This window comes from Crocodylus siamensis, chromosome 5 (genome assembly GCF_052110815.1).
Source record: "Crocodylus siamensis isolate JL-2025a chromosome 5, ASM5211081v1, whole genome shotgun sequence".
NCBI classification, from domain to species: domain Eukaryota; kingdom Metazoa; phylum Chordata; order Crocodylia; family Crocodylidae; genus Crocodylus; species Crocodylus siamensis.
The window spans coordinates 38273685-38298308 of NC_143399.1; the positions used below are offsets into that span (position 1 = coordinate 38273685).

The 24624-nt window shown below is 51.4% G+C and overlaps 1 protein-coding gene across 2 annotated transcripts; it reads right to left on the bottom strand.

Annotated features, from left to right (window-relative positions):
* Positions 1-4167: 4167 nt before the first annotated feature.
* On the bottom strand, positions 4168-16532 carry LOC149863782 (T-cell-interacting, activating receptor on myeloid cells protein 1-like). Of its 2 annotated transcripts, XM_090049949.1 has the most exons (10): positions 16385-16532; positions 15835-15870; positions 14880-15164; positions 13490-13774; positions 12282-12578; positions 7154-7261; positions 6499-6526; positions 6020-6054; positions 5439-5476; positions 4168-4896 (listed from the first exon to the last, which is right to left on the bottom strand). In XM_090049949.1, the coding sequence occupies exons 1-10, from the start codon at positions 16413-16415 to the stop codon at positions 4717-4719; spliced, it is 1323 nt and encodes a 440-aa protein (XP_089906075.1). In that variant the 5' UTR covers positions 16416-16532; the 3' UTR covers positions 4168-4716. The 2 variants fall into 2 exon arrangements, with proteins under 2 accessions (XP_089906075.1, XP_089906076.1); XM_090049950.1 differs by lacking the exon at positions 14880-15164 and having other exon boundaries at positions 16385-16520.
* Between the last annotated feature and the right edge of the window lie 8092 nt (positions 16533-24624).

Sequence of the window (24624 nt, forward strand, 5' to 3'; positions counted from 1 at the left end):
TCTGGATGGGTAGAAGCCTACCCATATGCAAAAGCTGAAACCATCACTGTAAGCAAAAACTTTATTACAAGGTTTGGTATTCCTTTATCCTTAAACTCTGATAGAGGAACTCATTTTACTGGACAGATAATGAAAGAAGTCTGCAAAGTCCTGCAGATCCAACAGAACTTTCATTGCCCATACCATCTGCAGGCCTCGGGCCAAGTGGAAGGCCACAATGGCATTCTGAAAAATAAACTGGCCAAAATTTGTGCTGAGACTCACCTAAAATGGCCAGATGCACTTCCCATAGCCCTTATGATTATGAGATCTACTGCTAACTGAAAGACTGGGCTTAGCCCACATGAAATTCTAATGGGAAGACCCATGAGGCTCCCTGCCTCGCCACCTGTTGCCTCCCACTTTTGCGATATACATTCACTTGACAATACCATTCTAGACTATTGTAAGGCACTAATGAAGTGTGTTAAGGCTTTTCATTCACAGGTACAGGTAGCTCTCCCCAAAGAACCAGATGAGCCATGCCATACTATCCTGCCTGGAGATTGGGTCCATATTAAAGTCCATCAATGAAAGTCATCGCTGGAAACTTGCTGGAAAGGCCCATTCCAAGTACTCCTGACCACCAACACTGCAATAAAGTGTCAAGGACTCCAGACACGGATCCACACTTCACACAGTAAGAAAACATCAGCCCCGTTAGAGTCTCCTCCATATCAATCTTGTAATCAGCTTCCACAGACTAGTAGTGAGCCTAGCGCCTGCCAGCAGGAGAGCTCAAGACCAGTAGTGAGCCAAGCACCTACTGGCGAAAAGTATTTGCCACTACAGAGCGAAGAGGATGTGCCCCAACGACACCACTATGCCCTTTGGGACAAGAAGGCCTCTACCTAGTTTCTGGTTTCCGAGGTGGAGTTAGTTAGTTGTGATTTGGGTAGTTCTCAGTATTTCTTTTTGGGCCATCTTATATGAACTTGACTCATCAGTTGTAAGAAACTCTGTAAACCAAACTACACTTCCGCACCAACAAAGAAGATCATTTCATGACAATATGTTCTTGTCTTTAGTTAATCAAATTGGGATAAATTTAAATGTCTCTCGTTGTTAGATATGTAGTCATGTCCCTATCTATTCTACCAGAGGAATACCCATGATACTGGTACCCTTGAATGCAACTTAAATGTTAGCCCCTTACTATTCAGATTTTCATGGAAACGAAACTTGGCAGAATGTAAGTTGCAACTGGTCTGACTATGTACGATTAGCTTATGCTACCCTTGGAAAGTTCTGTTGGACCTGTAAAGGATCTTGTGTTGTAGTAGGAGTCAGTAAGTGCAAAGTAGAATTTAAGCTAAATAGTGCTTGGTTTTCTATTGGTTCCTGGATATCTAACTACTCCCCTGCAGGTCAATTTTCAGGCTATTATTTACAGTGAATGATGTCCCCACACTGTAATACAGGTGGATATACTGTACTAGCTGGTCACTATTTTGTGTGTGGAGATAAGGCCTATACAAATCTTCCCTCTGGTTGGAGAGGAATGTGCTATGTCTCCGCAGCGTATCCTGTCTTTACTATTAAATCTCACTTACCTAAAAGAAAGAATTCACAATGTTCGTAGAATTATGGAAAATCAAAGATTTTGGGGTATAATGTTCCCCAGCTATGGCGCAGGCTCAGCTATGTCCGAGATAAAGAAAGTTGCAGCATCTCTGAAAAAGATTGCTAATGCTACTGCTGATAATTTTAATAAAATAAATACAGAAATGAAAGAAATAAGGCAAATGACATTGCAAAACCAATTTGCATTAGATTATGTACTAGCCAGCAAAGGAGGAGTCTGTGCTTTAATAGGTAAAAAATATTGTACTTATATTCCTGATAATTCAGAAGAAATCCAGGATTTAAGTAAACATATTCGAAAAGAAGCAGCTAAATTGCATGAGTCATTTAGTTGGAATTTGAATTCTTGGTTTAGCTCTACTTTCAGTTCCTTAGGTTCTACTGTCATTCATAGTTTGTTGATATTCTTTGTTGTTTTTATTGGAGTATGCCTAGTGTTTATGATAATTCAATGTTGCTTAAGCTGTGTTGCCAAGCAAATGAGGAATAGCCCATCAACCAGAAACGAAGTATATAATTTGTATGTTAAAATAGCAGAAAGTAAAGAGGAAAAAAACCTAGAAGTTAAAAGGCTACTGGCTATAAATATCTAACTTGTTGAAAAAAAAAATTAGGGAATGTAGAAGTAAATTTAGTTGGCTTCTGGCCTACTTGACTAGAAAAACATAGCACATCCCACACAGGTCACAGCTGCTGACGCAGCCTCCGTTTGTGCCACCTTTGCTCCCTGGAGGAGAAGCAAGCTGTAAGGGAAAAAGAAAACCACCCCACAAAAACCCACACACCAAGCACACAAACCTGGGCCCCTGCACGCACACACATAGCCTCCTGCTCCCTGGATCTCCCATAGGGTTAACTCCCTAGGGAACTCCTTCTCTGTTTGTTCTTGGTAGCAATGGTCTCAATCCTCCCTCCCTTCAGGGTGCATGGTTTGGTTTCCCCTGTCAATGGAGTGGGCTCCTTCTCATCCAGTGTGAGGGCTTCATACCTGCCCTCCAGCTAGACAGCCACAGGTCTGAAAGAGAAGTGCTGTCTGTTGCTAGAGGGGGTAAGCTCCCATCTTCCACCTCACAAAGAAGGTGTGTCTTCCAGTGCTGTCTCTGGCTGTCCTTCTTCCATGATGCTGGAGGTCTCTGCATCAAGTCAATAAAGGACTCATGGTCACTGATGCTACTGAACCTATCTGCCTCCTCCTAGAGCTCCCTTACATGATTCTTGAGAGATCCCAGCAGAAGGCACCTCTTACATCGCAAGCATGTGCATGTGCAAGCTGGGGTCACAGCAAAGCCAGGCCAGAACCTGGCCAGAACCTTGGAGGTTAGGGGCCGTGCCCAGACAGAACCAGCACAGGAACAGCTGGCAGTGGCAGAGGCTTTGGCACTGTGACATTTTCCAGCCACCTGTTCATTTCTTCTTCTGCTGTTGTCTTCCGGGCAAAATTCCCTCTTCCTACTTCACCTGCTTCCTCTCAGCAAGCTACAAGGCAAGAAAGTGGCTGGGCAAGCTCTCCAACTCTCCTGGTTGCTGGTTTGTTCACTGCTCCTGGAGTCTAAGGGCATTTATACGTATACTTTTTTGTTCCACAATGCGCTGGAGATAAACCACTTGGGAACAGACTTGTGGGATTACACATTAGGTACCATCATGCCTTATTGCCGGTGCAGGGGGAGATCAAACCCCAGCCAGAAGCAGGCACTTGTAGCTGGGAGCCCACTATGCTGACAGGGCTCCTACCTACCAGGTTCCCCAGCCTCAGGGCTGCCCTACAGTTTCCAGGGCTTAAAGGCCATCATCTTCCAGACTCGCAGCCTCAGCTGTTTGTTGGTCACAGCTGGGGGGAGAAACCGTCAGCTGATGGGACTCTCAGCCCTGGCAGCCATGGGGCACCCTCACTGGGAGATCACAGCAACTGGGATCTCCCAGGTATAAGGGGAACAGGCTACAAATGCAGATTAAATTTGGATAGAAACCAGCTATAAAGTCATTACACATTTTTGAACAACTCCCTTACTACTGGTTGGTCCTTTTAAAAGCACCATAGTCGATCCACATGTGTAGCTAGTCTAAATTAATTGAGCAGTTAATCAGGGAATAGAGCAATAAATGTAACATGTAGAGGGGGCCTCAGTAAAAAAAAAATCTCTTGCCTCTGACACATTTTGTGTTGGTTGAAAATGCTTCCAGAGCACTTTTAGGAGGTCACCTGGGCCCTCCAAGGGGCTGCTGGTCTGTCCAGAGTCTGCTGGAGCATATGGCAAGCCTTTGCCTGTTACAGTGAGCAGTGCAGCTGCTCTTGCTTTGCTTCCCATTGCAAAGTCATAGTTTTCCCAATATAATCTGAGGCGGGTGCGGGGAAAGACTCATCCCCTCCCATTTCCTCCTACTCAACGACAGGCCACAGCACCGGGATTACTGTTTTCTTTTTGTTTCTGGAAGGTTTTTCTTCTCTGGAAATGGTCTTGCCTTTTCATTCACTCCCTTGTCGAAGCCCCCTCCCTCCTGACACCACATCACATGGATGACAACAAAGCATGAGAGTCCAGACAGGGCAGCACTGTGTGGCTTTATTGCTTTCCTTCTCATCACATGACTTCTATTATCACAGGTCCTCCATGTAATTACTGTGCAGCCCCCTCTGCTGGGAAGCTATTTACTGCAGTCGCAGAAGTTCAGCACTGAGCAAGGCATCCTAGTATAGGCAGCGCCCTGCGTCCCACCCCAGAGTGACCCTACATTGTCCTGATGAACATAGATTGATATCCTGGGGGCAGGGACCAGTCAGAGCATGGGGTTTAGCACTGATAACAAATCTAGAGATGAAGCAGGATGTCAGTTAATGAAAAGAGCTGCCTGGGGGCATCCCCTCCTCCTCCCTGCACTGAATCCCCCACTTGGCTCTCCCACACCAGCCTGTGCTGAGGCAGGGACATGGGGGATACAGTGGGGAAGCAAGGATGCGAGGATCCCAGTACATCTTCCCCGTAAGCAGAATCCACACTACGGTGCTGCCATTGCAAGTGAATGACTGTCACCCCTTTGCTGGGCTGATAACTCCCTGCCCCTCGCAGTTGGGCTAATCCAGCTGGGTTCATGCTAGGAGTGCATGGGTGGGGAGGGGCTGCCACTGTAGGACCCCTGGGTCACCTTGAGCATGGTGTACAAGATGGGCTCAGTAGGGGTGGGGGCAGGGTTCCCCTGCTTCCTGTTCAGACCTTCATGGTTCAGTTCGGCATAGGTGATGCCATCAGCATTGGCACCGAGCTCATCCTGGGGCTGAGAGGCGAAGGGAAGAGCAGATGGGAAGACAGTCATTGAGGCATGTGTTGTGTCCCCTGGTGCTGCTGGGTGGGTAGGGGGTATGCAGCTTGTGCAGGGCTCTTGAGGGAAAGGTATCAGGGTGGGGAGCCTCAAGCATGCAGCGGGCAGCCCAATTCCACACCCATGTTGCACAGCTCTGCTGCAGCTGTGCCACTGGTGGAGGTGGAGGGAGGGCTGGGAGAGGTGAGCATCACTCTACACACAGCCTATATGCACTTGTTCAGTGGTGCACTGCAAACGCACATGGATACACAAACACAGCAGAGAACAAATGCAGGAGCAAGTCCCCCAGACACAGCAGTGAGGCCAGCACATAGACATGTGCATGCATGGAGCAGTCTGGACTCCTATCAGGTGATGCTATGTGTCCACCACCACACAGCAACCCCATCCCCATCTCAAATCAAACAGCCCCAAGCAAAAAGCAAGGAGCTGGAGGAGCAGTCAGAGTCTGGGGTCACACAGGCCCAGTGTGGGGTGGGTTGGAAGGTGCTTACCAGGGTCTCTGCCTGATTTCCTTCAGTGACAGAAGAATCTACAACAGAAACAGCAGATGAATCCAAGAGGCCTCATCTTACACTGGCTCACACCCCGGCTAGCTCTGACCCTCCATCTCTCCCATCCACCTGCCCATCTAGGGGATCCTGAACCTTTGACAGCCACCTCCCCCACTATAACTGGGGCAGGTCCTTAGATCTCAGTTACATAGGAATAAACAGAGGCACAGAAGGAAAGCACAAAGACAGGGATGGGATCTTGCATGTTGAAGCCTGGGTGCTGTGAGCCAGGATTCCTGCAAACCATCCCCGGCTCTGGGATGGAAGTAGAGGCTGGTGGGCTAAAGCAACAGGCAAGGAGTCTACAGTAGATGGGGACTTTTCCGTCTCTCTTTCCCCTCCAGCCTGGGATGGTTCATGGAGGCCAGAAGATGAAGATATCAGCTGTTTTATTCATGGAAAGGTTCTCCACTCTGCACCTTGCCAGCAGGCCCAATGGATCAGGCCTGCCCTGCCCTATGTGAGTGAACCACCCCAAGCTCAGTCCCCATAATCCCATGCTCCCCTTATGTGCCACTTACAGACAGGTTCTGGGTCCTCTGGAGCCCTCATATCCCTGTAGGTGTGAGAGAGAAAAAAGCCACTTTTACTTGTCCTCATACACAGGGAGATTCCCCCAAACATGCAGTGAGAGCCAGCCCAGCCTTACACCTCAGTCCAGGCCTCCCAGTCCCCTCCTCTAACCATTACCTCTCACTTCTGCCTGGGCCAGATAACAGATGTCCTGGCTCTCAGCCCCTCTGCTCTAACTCACTAGACCACACTCCCTCTCAAAGCTGGGGAGAGAACCCAAAAGTCCTGTGTCTCTGTCCCACTCCCAAACCCTAGTCCTCCCCAAACACCAGAAGAAAACTGAGGCATCCTGGTTCCCTGCCCCTGCCCTCCCGTTTTAACACACAAAATCTACTCTCCTCCTACAACTGGGTTACAACCCTAGCAGCTCATGGGGCAGGAGTGGGGGTGGGGGTGCACAGAATGAGAGTGTGGCTGGGATCCCTACCTGCTCCGTATTGGTGCCCAACGTTTCCCTGCAGAGAGAGACAGAATTCTCCGTGAGTTGATCTGCACCAAGTCCCGTGCCTGGGCCCCTACCACTTCCCCCACCCAGGGCACTGTGGATAAAGGGGCAGGGGCAGAAGTGCTCCCTCTCCTCCAGGTGCTGAGCTGAATCCCCTTGGAGGGCTAGGCTGGGTCAAGGGGTGCTGCCTGTAGCATGGTCCAGCAGGGCCAGTATCACAGCACAGGAACTGCTGGAGCTAGCAGGGAAACTGGATCCCTGCATGGTCCGTTACTGATGCTGGCTACAATGAACTAGACCCATAGGCCAGGCACTTCCCTGGGACCCAAGTGAACCAGGGGCCTGGTGCTGGCAGCTTACTGGCACTGAGGTGCAGCTGCCTCTGGGGTGGGGGTCAGAGGCTGTGTCTACAGGGACTCCTCCCCCAGCATCCACTAGTCACACTCAGTGCTCCTTGCAGGGAAGGGCCCTCTAGCACCACCCGAGGGCAGCACAGGCTGTGAGGGGCCAGGGCCTGCTACTGAGCCCCCACCCATCACCCTGAGTATCCTTCCTAGTCTCTCATCCATGCACTGACTTTTCCCAGCCCTGGTAAGCAGCTGATAGAGCCCTTCCCTCCTTGGGCACAGGCACCTACCTCCTAGCAGTCTTCTGTAGCAGAGGAAGGCCACAAGGAGGAGAAGGAGGATGGCACACACCACAGCAATGGCAATGGGGATGGCATGGTTCTGTGGGGCTTTTGGTTCTGGTATGTGTGAGACAGCAGAACAGACAGTGAGTGCTGGGGGGGGGCTGCTCCAGTGCTTCCCACTGCAGACAATGCTCATGGACTGGGAGACCCCTGGATCCAGGACTGCAATGGACTGGGGTGAGTGTAGGGGCTGCAGAACATCACGTTGGGGGACCAGGAGCAGAGGGGATTCTAGGTGACAGTGGTCATCAGGGGTCACTTCAGGGGACAGAGGTACGATGGGATACAGTGGGGATGAAGCTCTTGTCCCTGGTGCTCACTCCACCCAGCTCCCACAACCCAGACCACTGGGGTAGATTGTGGCAACCTTCTTGTGGTCTACTCCATCAGTACGTCTCTGAGAGAAGCTAACGCCGCACTTCTGTCACTGCCCCTGTATTTGGATTGTTACCAGATGAGTAGTTCATGGGACTGCTAGCAGGGTTCACACACCTAGCATCGCACCCTTTTTAGGGTGCATGGTTACAACCTCTGGGCCCACACCACTACTAGGTAACAAATCTCCATCTCCCATCCTACAATTCAACATCGAAAGAAGCAGCACAGCTAAGCTCTCTGTCATTAATCAGATTGCTGCTGAACACAATGCAGTTGTCATCCTGCTGTAGGAAACACACTGTAAATCACCTAACAGACTCAAAATGCAAGGCTTTAGTTTGGCTGCCTTCTCCCTCAGCAAGACTTGTGGCCTTGCAGCCTTTGTCAGAACAGACACTGAGTGGTGCCAAGTTGCTTCCTCACTAGACAACGACAAAACTGAATGGCTCACTGTCAAGACTGGTGACACTTCCAGCCTGAATGTCTACAAGCCTCTAGGAATTCCTCTGTCTTCTGCCCAGGTGCCACCAATCCAACACCCATGCCTTGTATCTGGTGATTTCAGCTCACAGCACAAAGGCTGGGGCTATAGGAACATAAATCTTGATGGAGAGTTCTTGGCTACCTGGGCATCAACAAACAATTTGTACCTGCTATTTGTCTCCAAAGAACCTAACCGCTTTGAATCACAAAGATGGCAAGCAACTAACGACCCTGACCTGGATTTCTCAAGTATACATGTCAGCTATCAGCCTACCAGACGAGTGCTGGACAAGTTCCTGTGGTCACAATGTCAGCCATCACTAATCCTACACCTAAGCTTTGTAGCAACAACAAACAGCAGACCATCACTTAGGTGGAGTTTGTGCAATATCAGCTGGTAAAAATTCAAAACTGATACAAACTCTGTTGCTGAGTCACTGCCAAACAAACCCATGGACATGAATGCCTCTTAGGGTGCATTGTGTGACACAATTCTTACATGTGCCAAGAATAGTATCCCCTTAGGGTATAGGGAAATTTATATCCCTGGCTGGGATGATGAATGCCAACAGATATATAAACATTTCATCTCAGCTGAGCCAGAGCAAGCCAATGATGATGCCACACAGCTCATCAACCATCTAGACAAAGTCAGAAAAGCCTGATGGGAAGAAACACTGGAGTCAAGTAACTTCTCCCATTCCAGTTGGAAGGCTTGGCAGAAGATAAACCATCTCACAGGAAAGAAACAAAGTATAAGCAAGTGTGAAGTTTAAGCTGATGACATTGCAGCTCAGCTTGCTTATATTGGCCACTATATTAAACCTGACAAGGAATGCATTAGGCAGATAAAGAAAGAAGTTAACAGCTCTGGAAGACTCATGATCCCAATGCTCACCTATCTGGAGAAATTAGTACTGAGGAAATGAAGGCAGCCCTTAAGCTTTTAAAGACCAACAGGTCGCCAGTTCCTGATGCCATACATGATGAATTTCTTGACAAAATGATCAGCTTTATTACGCTCATGCTTCAGAACTGCAGTTTCACTCTCAAGACCATTGATGGACAGGAAAATCACCTTAGCAGTCTTGTGAATGGCATCCCACAAAGCTCAGTATTTTCTGCATCGCTTTTCAAAGTGTACAGTGTTGATCTGCTTCACAGCCAGACCAAGCAGAATGGCTGTGCTGACAACCTGGCTCTCACCAAATCGAGCAAGCCATGGGAAGCCACTTTGACATCACATATGAATGCGCTTGCCAAATACTTTCACAAATGGCATCTCCAGCTCAGTCTTGCTAACACAGCAGCAAAAGCCTTCCACTTAATTAACAACCAGGCAAAGAAAGAAATAACAGTTAAGATTGGCAATTGGACACTTGAACTCTTTTACACTGCTACATATTTAGGAGTCAAGCTGGACTGGACCCTTACCTATTGCTAGCATCTGGAAGAGATCCAGGGTAACATTAACAATGTGGGGCTCAAATCACTGTCTCCACACATATAGGTACATGCCCTGGTCTCAGATCCACTCTGCAGGAATACACCCTCCCCTTATATCCCTCCATAGCAGGATGCCTTCGTCCTCATATCCCTCCATGGACACATTCTGGCTATCTCCAGTACTGGCAAAGAAAGAGGAGAGAAAGCAAACACCATGATGACAGCAAGGGGGTCCCCTCTCAGTGCTGCTACTCACACTCTGGTCCCCAGCTTCACTGAGCCTGGTGTCCCTGCAGGTGCTGAAGAAAGAACTGAGCATTGGCAGCAGGGGCAGCTGTAGGAAGGTGATGATTACAGTTCATTTCCTCAATATGAGAAAAAATAGTCTTCAATTATCTTTGATACTCCGGTGTGGTCAGAGCTAACACAGACCTCCTATGTAGCCAGTGATCCACATTGCCTTATTCAGAAACCTCCAGTGCTCACATCAGTGAGTCTAAGGGGGAGAAACTTGTCACCTGAGCCCACCTAGCTGAGGATGTCTGCCTACTTGGGCCATCTGATCAATCCAGGTGAGCCATTAGTCTACAGAAAGCACTAACCAAGAGATGTTCTGCCATGGAGTCAGCAGGGATATTCCTTCCTGACCCTAGCTCTGCCAGGCTCCCACTTTGTAGTGTGAAGGTCAGGGGGGCTTGGGAAAGAGCAGTCTCTGGCAGGTATATAGCAGGTGACAAGAACTTCATGAATAATATGGGGCTGCAGATTGCAGTGACTCCAGGAGGGAGAAATGAAGAGCCACAGACCAAGCAGAATAGGGAGCTTCTTCAGAATATAGCACACCCCCACCCACTGTAAGGGACTGTCACTAAATTATAATCTGTTACTTCCATAGCACTGCTGGCTGGGTGGGGAATGCAAGAAGGAACCTGTGTGCCTTGCCCCTGGTTGCTGTGAGGGTGGTGAGCTATTTCTGTCCCCTTCTTCTTGCTTCTGCCTTCACCTTTGTTGTGGCCCTTTAGCTACATCCTGTAGGCAGAGAAGTTCAGCAGCTCAGCTCTGCCCTAGGCCCTTGAGTTGCTCCCCAGGGAACAGGGGGGCAGTGGGAGATGGGGCCCTTTCCCTCAGGACATGTTGGCTCTGATCTGAACCCTTCCCCTGGGCTCTAACAGAACACCGGTTCCTGGGTCAGACCCAGAGGTATAACCCAGGAGTCCTGGCTGCCAGCCCCAGCTACAACCCACTAGACCCCATCCTTCCCCCACAGAAGGGGACATGTGGGCAAGTGCTGGGGTAGGTGACAGGGCACCAGATTCAAAAAAAGTTAGAAATGACAGCAAGTGGGAGCTGGCTTTGGAGAAGCTCCCTAGTGCTCTAGATCTGTGGCTCTATATTTCTTCCTCTTGCAGGGACTGCGATATGCAAAAGCTGTAGCCCCGTATTATTCATATTGTTCTTGTTGCCGCCAGAGACTGCTATTCCGTGTGTGTGTGTGTGTACGTGTGTGCATGCGCAGGGAGACCAGGGACACAGGCAAAGGGTGATTAGCGCAACTGGTGTGAGGCGGGAGGAGAGAAAATCAGTGCCTGAGCTGGGGACTAGAATTCAGCCTCTAGCCTCGGGGTGGGCAGTTATATCAGCTCAGCCACTTAATGAGTTTTGGTGAGCTGTTGAGCATCACACACACAAAATCTTTCAGCAGATATCATTTTAACAAATTAGAGATAAAAACAAATCATATACTAAAAATCAAACATCTACTGTAACACATCTTAATTTAAATTTCAAAAAATAATTTTTGCCCTGTTTCACGTTTTTTGAGTAGTGTATATAGAGGCAACTGTATCATAGCTCAAACTAAAGTCTTACTCCTATATATTGTGTGTGGTGTGTGTACTTGGCATGGGGGTAATGTGCACTTCATTGAGGAGGTGCTGCCTGCATCCTAGATTCTGGGGCTCGGCCAGGGGTGGGGCAGAAGGCTGCTTCCGGGAGGGAGTAGGTAGGGCTCAGCCCCCAACAAGCACTATGCAGTTAGCTGCTGGGGCGAGGGGCCTGGATTGTACCTGCAGCACCTGGGGAGCTCTGCTGCACATGCCTTCTGCCCCACCCTCCCCCCACCCCCAGCCAGGCCCCAGAATCTAGGATGCAGGCAGCACTTCCGCAACAATGTGCACAGCACCTCCACCACCAAGGTGCTGCTCAGCTCCACCAACCTTCAGCATCTCCTCCCCCTTCTCCTGCCCGTGCTACACCACTGTGGGCAAAGAAGCTTCAGTTGTGTGGCCCCAGCATGAAGGGCTGAAGCTTCAGCTCTAGGTCCTGGCTGCCTTCCACCCTCTCCACAGACCTGGCACACCGAGTACCCACCTGCAGATGGTCAAGTGGGTGGAAGGCAGCTGGAGCAGTGCAAGAAGGGCAGGAGGAGGAGCCATTGGAGGCAGGGGATGCTGAACAGGGGAATCTGAGTTTTTCCTGGTTTCATGGGAAATGGAAAACCCAGATCGCTGCATATAATCCAAAAACAGAGGCAGCCCTAGGGAACAGCCCTCTGGGAATCATCCCCTACTTTGCAGTTCTCCTGAGGACAAGAGACCCCCTTGCTCCCTCCAACCTGAATCTGCAGGAGCTGTGGCTCTTCCCCCTAGAGGTGGACCTTCTTGTGACTCACGCACTCTTCCCTGGACAAATGTCAACTCTGCAAGGCCTCAGGTCTCAGGGCAGAGCCTGGCTCAAACACCCTGCTGCAAATAGGAAGGACACTCACCAGTCACCACAATCTCCACAGTGTTGCTGGGATATGACAAGACATATCGTTTTCCCTGGGGGCGGTAGCTGCAGCTGTAGTTCCCTCCGTGCTCCCAGGTCACCCAGAGGATGAAGAACTCAGCCACATACCCCATAGTTTTCACAGGCTGCAGCATTTCCTGAGCTCCAGCCTTGTGCAGGAAGAACTTCAGGTCCCGGTGCTGACACTGACAGGCACAGCGGATGGTGACATTTTGTCCTGGAGCAATCAGTCCACTGTTGCTGAGAGAGATTTTGGGTCTGGGGTAGCTGCGATCTGTGTGTGGGGGAGAGGCAGCGAGACATGGATCTACACAGTTACCGAGTCCCAACCTCACCTGCCAGGCTGAGCCACAGGGCAAAGACAGGGCCCTCTGGGAAAAGACTCTCCCCGAGATTGCACAACTTACCTGGGGGCCCAAAATTGGCCCTAGAATGGGGCGCAGAGACCAGACCCCTGCCCAAAGTTTCTATCCATCCTTACCAGCACATGGGTTGTCTCTGCCTAGCAGACATCTCTGGGGATGACACTGGGGATGCCCTGTTCAGGAAACGACTCACTGACCTGGGGGCTCTTTCTGGCACTCAGTGCAGGAAACCCCAGCTCCCCCCTACAATGGGGGAACAGGCACAGGGAGATGAACTGTCCTTTGCCTCTGAGGGACAAGGACTGGGAGTTCACTGTGTGTTTATGCAGCACCTTGTATGGTGAGGCCGTGAGCCTGCTCACAGCTGTTACAAAACAAGTTACGACGTCAAGGCAGCATTCACACAGTCTCCACCAACTGCAGATACCTCAGTTCAGGGAGGTGACCAACGATGCCCCTACACTGAGGCCCCTGGAGTTAAAGCGCACCGCTGGAAGCTGGGATTCGCTTCCCTCTCCAAGGCAGTCTGCGATGGAGCCAGGAACTGCAGCAAGTGGGATGTGATCCCGGTTGCTGAATGTGCTTGCACAAAGGGGCAGACCAAAGGCTGAGCAAACAGCTGCCCTCAACCTCCAGCACCGGCTGCTCGCTGGGGCATGGTAACCCTCCCAGTGTCTCAGTCCCTGCTCCCTGACTGGGCGTCCCCCACCCTGGGCCCCAGGGCAGAGCCTGGCTTGAAACATCCCGCCCATCACCACCACCCTCCCAGGGTCTGGCTGTGGGTGAGGCTGGGAGCAGGATGCTGAATTGTGCCCCTCACCTCTCACCACCAGCTCCACGGGGTCGCTGGCCTCAGACACAGTGAATGGGTCAGATTTGCTGTGGTAGTAGCAGCTGTAGCTCCCGCTGTGCTCAGTGCTCACGCTGGGGATGACAAACTCAGCCTGAAACTCGCGGCCGTCCTGGGGTGGGAACCTGCTTCCCACTCTGATCAGAGCAAACCTCATCCGTAGGTGTGTGCCCCAGCACCGGATGGTCACAGCTTCCCCTGGGCTCGCCGCTCTGCTGGGGCGCAGGGAGATGCTGGGTTTCGGGTGGCTGGGCTCTGCGGGGAGAAGGAAATCAGCTGTGAGACACCGAGGCAGTGCTCAGCCCCCGCTCTCTGACCAGCCCCTGGGCGCAACCCCTGGGCGCTGCCCTGAGGGGCTAGAGCAGGGGGGCAAAATCCGGCCGCGGGCCAATCCCGGCTCCCAAGTAGATGGATCCGGGCCGCGGCCGCCCCCGGGGGGCTCAGCGCGGGCCCGAGTGAGACCCACCCGCGCCCCGGCCGGCCCCGCGCAGCCGCCGCTCCGCTCCCTGCCGCCCGCAGAGCAGCGCCCGCCGGGAAGAGGCTCGCTGGCCGCGGCGCACGGGCCGGGCCGGGGCGCCGCCGCGGCCCCGCTGGGCACGCGCCGCCCGGTGCGGCGGGAGCAGGACAGCGGCCGCCCCGCCCCCGGGCAGGGCTCACGCGGCCGGCCGGACACGGGCGGTTCCACGTACACGGGGGGGCGGCAGCGCGGGCTCCGGGCGGCTGCAGCAAACGGCGCCGGGCCGCGACGGGCGGACGCCGTTTTCCCCGCGCTGAACAGGCATTTCTGCCGGCTGCGGGGGCCCTGGTCTCGCGCTGGGGGCCAGCCCCATCCAGCCCCGCCCGCAGGCAGTTTTGGCCAGTTGCTGGGGCGCCCTGGCCCCCGACAGCTCATCTAAGCTCCCGATGTGCGCTGCCTACGGCTCTGGTGCCCAGGGAGGACAATAAGGAGGCCAAATTGCAGGACTCCTGTTCTCCGCTCCCAGCTCGGAGCAGGACGGGGCGGGAGTCAGCACACCTGGGTTCAGATTTCCACCCGGGCTTGTGGGCAGGGCTGTGCGGCTCTGCCCTGTGGTACATACGTGTGCTGTATAATACCACACCTCATCTCCTCTCTCTGTAACCACCGTATAGCCGGAGAAAGGTCTTCCTGCCCTGTAACGCCCACCTGGCCTGGCCCCTGCCCCTAGGGTATAGGTGGGAATTGTGGAGCAGGCAGAGCCCTGGATAAGTGACATCCCTTTCCAGGCCCTCGGGACTTAGGGTGGAGTCGCGCTCCCAGCATCAGCCTTCAGCATGGAAACCTGCAGAGGGTCTGGTGGGGGTGAGACAGACACGTGGGGATGCTGAGTTGGCCTCTCACCTCTCACCACCAGCTCCACAGGGTCACTGAGATCCGACCAGCGGTTCCTATCCGTTATGGGGTGATACATGCAGGTGTAATTTCCTCCATCTTCCCTGCTCACCTTGGTGATGGGAAACCCAGACACGTTCCCCCCAGGCACCTCCTGCTGCAGCTGGTCTGTGCATCCAGGTTTGTGCAGATAGAACTTCATGCCTAGGTACAAACCCTCACAGCGGATAGTGATGTTGCCCCCAAGTGCCACCACCCAGCTGGGGAGCACAGAGATGAGGGGTTTGGGGTACTCTAATTTGAAAGAGGGACAACAATTACATGGGCAGACATGAGCCCAACTCTCCTGCTCCAGCCCTCTGTCTGTATCTGCCTCCCTCGGACTCCAGCCCTTGCCCTCCCAGAGCTGTGCCTGACCAGCGGCTGTTTTGGTTCAGCTCAGGTCCTGGCTGCTGCACAGGTCGCCTTGTTGCTTGGCTCTGCGGGCACAGTCAAACCAGCAGAGAAGCCTGAGCTGAGAGGACCCCACAGCTCGGGGTTTGGGATAAATGGAGTCAACTCCATGGTGGGTGACCAACCGCTGTGCTGCAGGGTTTTGTTACCTATGGTTTGTAGTGCAAAATAGCCTGTTAGTCCCGGCCCAGCCCTGACCATGCCAGCTATGGTACAAAACCAGCACAAACCCAGATCACTGTTGGACTACATCAGAGGTGCCCAGAGCACAGGAAAGGGCCCTCTCAGCCCTAGTACAGACTGGGATATTCAGGTCCCCACTCCCATGCCTGCTTGGCAAGAGACATAGACAAGTGAGAGCAGGAATCTCTGCTGCTTTTCAAGCTGCGAACCAGGCCCTGCTTCAATGACTCCATTTGTCCCGTGGGTACAAGGGGGAGGCAGGAGATGTGGCCTGAGGTCTGGGGAGAAATTCTTGTGTGATGTAGGATGGGGAATGGGTGTTACTCACCTCCCCACACCCTGCTGTGAAGAGCCAGCCAACAACCTGGGAAGCAAACAGCTCATCTATGACTAGATCCCAACAAATGAAGCACTTGCCCCCCTATGTTGTTTCCCAATTTGGGATCCCCAAACTAGTTTAACTAAGAGGGAAGAGGCTCCAGGACTCACACCCACAGGAACTGCTGTCTTCCAGTGCCCACCTTCCCTCAAATACTGGTCTCAGGGATTCACGCCCTGCAAGGGCACATGAAAATGGTATCAGACCTTCAGACCCTTCCTTCCTTCTTATGCCGCCCGCCACCCCAGTGCTCCTTCCTGCCCCTGGCAGGGGGTCGGACTAGATGATCTGTCTAGGTCCCTTCCCACTCATTGATTCTATAATTCCTGCCCCTCCCTAGGGCACATGCCTCGGTCCCTGCTCCCAACCCATAAACACAGATCCTGGTCTCTGATCATGGATACATGACCTCATCTCAAAATTGAGCATGGGCACAGGCCCTGGTGTCATGTCACTCTCTGTCCCACAGGCACGTAGCCTGGATGTTGCTAGAACTCACCCAGGAGGAGGACTGTGCGAGCTGGCGCCATGCTGAATCCGCTGAGCAGTCCCTCGGTGCTACTACCATCGCCCTGATCCCCAGTTTCATGGAGAATGATGTCCCAGTGAGCCCAAAGAAGGAAGTGAGCTGGGGCAGTGGCCAGAGGAAGCCAGCAGTGCTCTCAGCCCATTTCTCACCCCCTCACATGGTATTCTCTCAGAGGGAATCCAAATGTCTGTAACCAGCAGCCAACCACATCTGCTTTTGCAAATAGACATGGCCCCTCCCCTTCACCAATATTGGCAGCAATGGTGAGTTTCCACCAGCCCCACACCTAGGCTGCCAATACAGAGACCACCTGTCCTGGGCCAATTTCAGCACTTCCTAGAAGGAGCTGTAGGTACTGCAATATTGTCCCATGGCCCCACTTTGCCCAGAATAACTGTCTGCCTGGCATATCACGTGCTTAAAGGTGGCCTCAGCCTCCGATAATGCAGCACAATGAGCAATGCTGTCCCCAGCCATGGAGGGAATTGCTTTTCTGACCCCAGCTGGGCTCCGCAGCTGCCTGGAGCACAAGGGCTAACGGGCCTGGAACAGGTCCTTCTCAGGTAGTGACACTGCAGAGACTATTATTACCTGGGGCCAGGTGAGAGACACACAACTGGGAGCATTGTGGATTGCCGTTCTGGTGTCAGGATACAGTTAGAAGTTGGCAAACTCCAGCAGGGAAGCCAGTGATTCAGGGAAAGGGGAAGTCTTCTTTGAGCTGACTCTTTGGTTCTGGTTTTGTCTAATTATGCAAATTACACAACTGAGATGTCATCAGCTTCCGCAGTAGCAATGATATCTCTGTTCTCTTGGAGGAAAGAGGGGCCTGAGGAGGACTAAGGCTAGAGATAGAGGGACCAGAAGTTACAGATTCACAGGCAAGCAGGGTTGGAAGGGACCCCACAGGTCATCTAGTCCAAGCACCTGCCTGAGGCAGGATCAGCCCTATCCAAACCATCCAGTTCAAATCTAGAATCTGAATTATTCGTAAAACTACCCTCAACCCTAACACAACACAACACGTGACACCCCATCCTCCCGCAGGGAAATCGGGGAAACTGCAGCAGCCAACATGCTGCTTCTATAAAAGGTTGTTAATATACGCTCAAGAGATGCGAGGTAGAGGCCATGACTCCTGCTACAGAGGAAGTCAACAACCCCCTATATTGCACTAATCTGATCATGGGGAAAATTTCTTCCTGACCCGAAATATGGTGATTGCTCTGATTCTGAGCAGTGGGGAAAGACCCTTTAGCCAGGAACAACTCTGACATTTTGCACGCTGCCTTGTGTCCCCTCATGCCACCTCCCTTCACCAGTCCCATCCCATTGCCCCTCACACTGCCTGCCTCTCCCCCACTCTGCCTCACCTTGTCGCCTACGAGCCACCCTCAGCCTTCCCCCTGACTCCACACTGTGCTTTTGCCCCCGTCACCCTGTCCATCCCCCATTCTACCCCCAACCAATGTCCTCTCATGTCCATCCTACTCTCTCATATCCTACTGCTCCCAGTCCCACCAGAGCTGGGGGAGGAGGCATTTCAGGCTGAATCCTTCCCAGGGTAGTGTGGGCTCTGCCCCACTCTATTTCATCTCATCCCTGCAGTGCCCATGCTGACCTAGCTCAGCACGGGTTTTGGCAGGAAAAGGATCTTGCCTTCACTCCTCAGCTGTAACAGATGTCCCCTCCATATTCCCTCTACTTATACTTCCCTCCCCCACTCCGGCCACTCCTCCACTGAATTCCTCAAAGGTCCTGGTTTCCCCTCCAAGATCCTTCCATTGTTGTCCACACAGGGTGTACAGTGTGAATTAAAAACAAGCAAGAAATTTATCAGGGGATAGGGCACAATGCCGCATTTACTGAAACATAAAACATGCAACATGAAAAAAAATAAAGAACAGTGAGGTTATCTGCTTCACTCATTCCCATGCACACTCATTCATTCATACAAAGAAACAAGCACACACACAGATAGTTAGACAGTCCTGCAGAGGTTAAGGTGTTATCAAGTTCTAAAGTTACTCAGGTCAGTCTGGTGGCCAGTCAGACCAACCACGAGGAATGGAGTCAGGTCTTGTTGGACATGCTCAGAACTCCTTCTTGCAGGTGGACAGACCCAAAGCCTTTTCTTTGTATTCATTCTTTATAGTGACAGTTGTTCATACAAGCCTATGTATGGATTCTGTTTTCCCCATACCTGCCATCCCCCTACTCCCCTACCATTCATTGTTCAAGCAGAAAAGGAGAGCAAAGACAGGCAGCACCACATCCAGGTTGTGTTCCTGCCTCCACATGCACCATCCTCTTGCATCAGTCTCTCTGAAAATGGGCTTCTCCACCTTCCTAGACATGCAAAACCTGTATCATCTCCCCTCAGAAAGCTATTTATCAGACCGTCCCCTTTGTTGCACGCCAGAGAGCAAAATTATGCGTAAATCCCAGAGACTGATCCGAAAGGTACCATTCTACCACAGCCTTGACAATTTACCTCCATGGTATTGAGGTCCACATTCAAGGTGACCCTGATGTCACTGAAGTTGGCTATTTGCGTTGCCAAGGTAAGGTCATTTGTATATACTAATTTGCATAATTTTGTTGATGGCACGTGGCTTCTTTATACTTTAAAGAGTGTTGGTGCAAGTACTGAATGTTGTAGCAGTCCATTGCTGAGGAACCAGAATGAGCTGACTCTGTCACTCTGTCACACATTGCTGCTCCACCCATTCATTGTAAAGCAGCAAATTAAGGAAACAAAACATCTCCCAATCCACAAGGACCTCAACAGTACCCTTCACCATTGACTAAAGTGATGCAAACCCTTCTGGATCCATGCACTTAACCTTCAACAATGTGACCTTGTTAGGGCTCCCTCCCTTCCCAAGGGGAAGGTGAGTAACCCACAGGTCACATACCAAGGTAAAACAGCAAGTGTAACTTTCTTTATTGCAAAAAAAAGGACACACACCAAATCAATACTGTAAGCTTAGAAGCCCCTAGCGCGTTGGGCTGGAGGAAAGGCACTCCCCACCCTGTTCCAAGTTATTAACTCATAGGTCTCGGGAACCCGACTCTGCATCCAGGGTAGCAAGACCTTCTTTATCAGGTCCTCAGCCTTGTCCTCCCCGAAGCAGTTCCACCCGGGGCCCAGTTCTTCTAACGTTTATACCCTCCTTCTTGTTAACTATCTCTTCCAAAAGTGGGTTCAGTTTTGGTCTCACTGCCTTTCTGGGATCAGAGCCAAGCTATTATCTCATTTTGCATAGCTGTTATTTTTTAAGCAAAAGCTGTGATCTTTAAGTTCCTTGGTCAGGCAAGGACAGTTCCCTTTTTTTTTCTTATTTTTGTCTTTGCATATCAGCAAACAGCAGCAGATGCATTAAGTCATTATCCCGTGGCTTCCAGGTTCTGCAAAGCTGACCACCCCCCCCTTCGGGATGTCAGCTTGGCCTCCTCCCAGAAACCTCTTCGGGACGGGACTCACAGAACTCAAACTTGATGACGCTTGGCAAACCAAATGGAATTCACAGGAAGTCCCAAATATACATCTTGATATCCCTTCTACTCAAAGAACCTTGCCTGCCAGGTGGTATTCCAGGCACTCTGGAGTGGGAATCTGCAACCTGGAGCCAGCTAAGATTATCTTCAATAGTTGGAAACATTGCAAGTTGGAGTTGATTCTGGAGAAGCTCCCTAGTGCCTTTGATCTGTGGCTCTGTATATCTCCTGCTGATGGGAACTGCAATCTGCAGAACCTGCAGACCCATATTACTCATTTTGTTCCTGTCACTTGTTGCGTTGCCACCAGCGACTGCTCTTTCCCAAGCCCCCCCGATCTTCACATTGCAAAGCGGGAGCTGGGCACAGCTAGGGTCAAAGAAGAATAACTCTGCTGACTCCATGGGAGTCAGCTTGGTTCAGTGTTTTATGAGGACTGATGTGTCCCTTGGGCTGATCAGAAGGGCCAAGCAGGCAGGGATCCTCAGCTAGGTGGGGCTGGGCGAAAAGTTCCCTCCCCCTTAGACCCATAGATGTGATTGGTGGAGGTTTTTGAATAAGGCAATGTGGTTTGCTGGCTACACAGGGGGTCTGGGTTAGCTCTGACCACACCAGACTATCAATGATAGATGAGAACTATTTTTTTCTCCTGTTGAAGAACTGGATTGAGATCTTCACTACCTTCCTACAGCTTCCACTGCTGCCCTAGCTCAGTTCTTGCTGCAGCACCTACAGGGTCATCAAGCTCAGTGGGGCTGGGGACCAAAGTGTAGGTAGCAGCACTGAGAGGGGACCCCCCTTGCCATCATCATGGTATTTGCTCTCTTTGTCCTCTTTCTTGGTAAGTACTGGAGACCGCCAGAGTGTATGTCCATGCAGGGATATGAGACCCAAGGCATGCTCCAATGGGGGGATATGAGATGAGTGTATGACCATGGGGTAGATGTGAGACAAAGGTGTCTGTGAAGACAGTATTTTGAACCCTCATTGCTTGGGGACGTTCTGGGCAGTGCTGGGCTCTGACACCACTGACCTTATGGAGAGGAGCCCCTAGATCCCTGTCTTCTCCCAGTTACAACATGATCCCCATAAATTCAGGAGGGAAATGACAGCCGTGAGACCAGGGATCTTGTCACCAATGAAATGTCCTTTCCAGGCTGCTGGCTGGCCAGGCAGAGCGAGTCCTGGGAACACGAGTACTGTGGGCTGATGACTGAGTAAATTGGTGATAGGCACAGGAGAGACAAACAAGAGTAAAGGGGGATAGAGTCTTGATCTCTCACCCCTAAAAACAAGAGTCCCTTGAACCTTTCCTCCAACTCGAATGGAGCCTGGGAGAACTGTACCTCAGACCCCAGAGTAACCCTCTGAATTGACCCCTGCAGAGTTAAGTTTGTGACTTCAGGCCTGTGGTGGGCCAGTAAGGGGTGCTCCTGCGTTGAGCCATCCACCTCACTGCACCTAATCACCTTCCTGGCTCTGAGTGCTTCTCTGGGGGCGCCTCACATCTTGCCAACCCCCTTCCTAGAGCACACCGCAAGCCTGGGCGTAACGCCACCACCAACCAGAGTCTGGGCTGATCTGAGACCTGTGCCCTTTGGGAAACACAGGCCTAGTAGTCCTTGAGGGTACTTGATCCACTGCAAGAACTTGAGGTGCTTCTTTCAATCTAAAGCACAAATAGTGGTCTCCCTTAGTCAGCCGAACCAAGGGGACCCCAAGGCATAATCTAGACCTTCTCCCAATAAGTCAACCAGGCCAGGTACAAAGTAGAACTTTATTGGTTACAAGGAGTAGATTTGGAATAGGGTACAGGGTAGAGCAATATCAGAGAAATTAGAGCAAACAGTGGCTGGGTAGCCTCTGATCACACATCTGAGTTACTGCAAGCTATATATCTAGTTAGATGTCGGGTAGCTTACTCACAAGTATCATCCAGAGGCAGGTGGAGAGTCCCTCTGGAGGCACGCAGTTCATTGATCATGAGTTGAGAGAGAGAGAGCGAGTTTCAGATGGTCCAGCTTCTCTGTGAGTTCATCAAGGCTACTGCCCCCCCTCCTGGGCAGTCCTTAACTTCTGTAGAACTTATGGCCTCATTTACCTGATTCAATGAAGACCAGCTCAATGAATGTATCCAGCTCAGGTTACAACTTAGAGTTACCTGAAGCAGATGGGATCAGAGGAGTCTGCCCTTTGCAGTGACCATGGTAACCAAATTGCCAGAGAGCAGAGTTTAGGGAGAGACAGATGGTATTTTGCCACAGGGCCCAGGTCCCGCGTAGTCCCAGGGCCTGTCTGTCCTCCCCTCTGTGTCCTTGAGACTGCACTAAGGAGCAAATTTGCAGTCCCTTATTTAATTCTGGTTTTTCTGTTTACCCATTACCTAAACCCTTCATCTCCAGGAGCCCAAGAGGGGTGATCCCCCTGTGGGGATCTGTCATCATCCAGTGTGTCAGTGCCAAGATGTGCAGTTCTATGTGTATAAAGACAAAAGTGAAATCTCAGACCTGTTGTCTCATATAGATGGGGGGAAATTCACTATCCACAGTGCCAGATGGGAAGATGGAGGGAGCTACCACTGCCAATACTGGTCCAAGTTTCATAGATTTCATAGATTTCATAGACATCAGGGCTGGAAGGGACCTCGGGAGATCATCGAGTCCAGCCCCCTGCCCAAAGGGCAGGAAGTCAGCTGGGGTCATAGGATCCCAGCAAGATAAGCATCCAATTTACTCTTGAAGGTGTTCAGTGTAGGTGCTTGAACCACCTCTGCTGGCAGACTGTTCCAGACCTTGGGGGCTCGGACAGTAAAGAAATTCTTCCTTATGTCCAGCCTGAAACGGTCTTGCAGGAGTTTGTGACCATTCGACCTAGTCATCCCTTGGGGCGCTCTGGTGAACAAACGTTCCCCCAGATCCTGGTGGTCACCCCTGATAAACTTATAAGTGGCCATCAAATCAACCCTGAGCCTACATTTTTCCAGGCTAAAGAGTCCCATGTCTCTCAGCCTATCATCGTAAGATCTGTTTTCCTGACCTCTGATCATGCGCGTGGCTCTCCTCTGGACTCTCTCAAGCTTCTCCACATCCTTTTTGAATTGTGGAGCCCAAAACTGGACACAGTACTCCAGCTGCGGCCTCACCAAGGCTGAGTACAAGGGGAGAATGATGTCCCGGGATTTGCTCGAGAAGCATCTATGGATGCAAGCCAGTGTTTTGGTCACTTTATTAGCTGCAGCATCGCATTGCAGGCTCATGTTCATCTTGTGGTCAGTGATGACCCCCAAGTCTCTTTCTTCTGTAGTGCTATCCAACGTAGCACTGCCGAGCCTATAAGGAAGCTGCAGGTTTTTCCTCCCAAGGTGGAGAACCTTGCATTTTTCGGTGTTAAACACCATCAGGTTCTCATCTGCCCGTTTGCTGAGCTTGTCCAGGTCAGCCTGGATCACCCGCCTATCTTCTGGCGTGGATGCTTTGCCCCAAAGTTTGGTGTCATCGGTGAACTTGGCCAGTCCACTCCTGACTCCAATGTCCACATCATTAATGAAGATGTTGAACAATATGGGTCCAAGGACCCCACTGGTCACAGGGCACCACGATGAGTGACTGCCATCAATTACAACCCTCTGGGTCTGACCACGGAGCCAGTTTCCCAGCCAGCGGATCGTGGTGGAGCCAAGGCCACAACTGGCCAGTTTCACCAAGAGGTGATCATGGGATACCAGATCAAAAGCTTTTTTGAAGTCAAGACATATGACATCAATCTCTTCTCCCTCGTCCAGGTGATAGGTCACCTGGTCATAGAAGGAAATGAGATTGGTCAAACAAGACCTACCCGCAACAAACCCATGCTGGCTATCCCTTAGGATGTTAGCCTGGGCCAGTCCATCAAGCATGGCCTCCTTAATAAACTTTTCTAAGATCTTCCCCAGGATAGAAGTCAGGCTAATGGGCCTGTAGTTAGTCGGATCCACTCTCCTCCCTTTCTTGAAGATCGGCACCTCATTGGCCTTCTTCCAGTCTTCGGGCACTACACCAGAGCGCCAGGAGTTTTCAAAGATCCGTGCCAGGGGCTGGGCTATGACTCTCGCCAGCTCCTTGAGTACCCTGGGGTGCAGATTGTCAGGGCCGGCTGACTTGAAGGTATCCAGCTTCTCAAGGTGTTCCTTCACGAGGTCAGCATTTATGGATGGTAGGGGATCCCCATCACCCGGATCTCCCTGTCCCATAGCAGGCATGGGCGTCCCATGGGACTGATGAAAGACTGACACAAAGTACCTATTTAATAGGTTGGCTTTTTCCTGGGCATCAGTTGCCAGTTGCCCCATCTGGTTTAGCAGGGGTCCAACGTTGCCCTTGCTTTTTCTCCGGCTCCCCACATATCTGAAAAAGAACTTTTTGTTGTCCTTGATGCTTAAAGCTAGTTGGGGTTCAGTTGCAGCCTTGCCTTTCCTGGTTTGCTCCCTGCAGGACCGGACCAGCGCAGAATAATCCTCCTTGGAGGTGAATCCCATCCTCCATCCTTTGTAGGCTTTCCTTTTTAGCCACAGGAGGTCCGCTAGGTCCCTGGAGAGCCAGGAAGGCTGCTGTGCCTTCTTGCTGCCTTTCCTCCGTGTTGGAATAGATTTCGCTTGTGCGTTGAGGATCACTTCCTTGAGAAGCAACCACTCTTCTTGAACTCCCATCTCCCTGGGGTCACGGTCCCTGAGG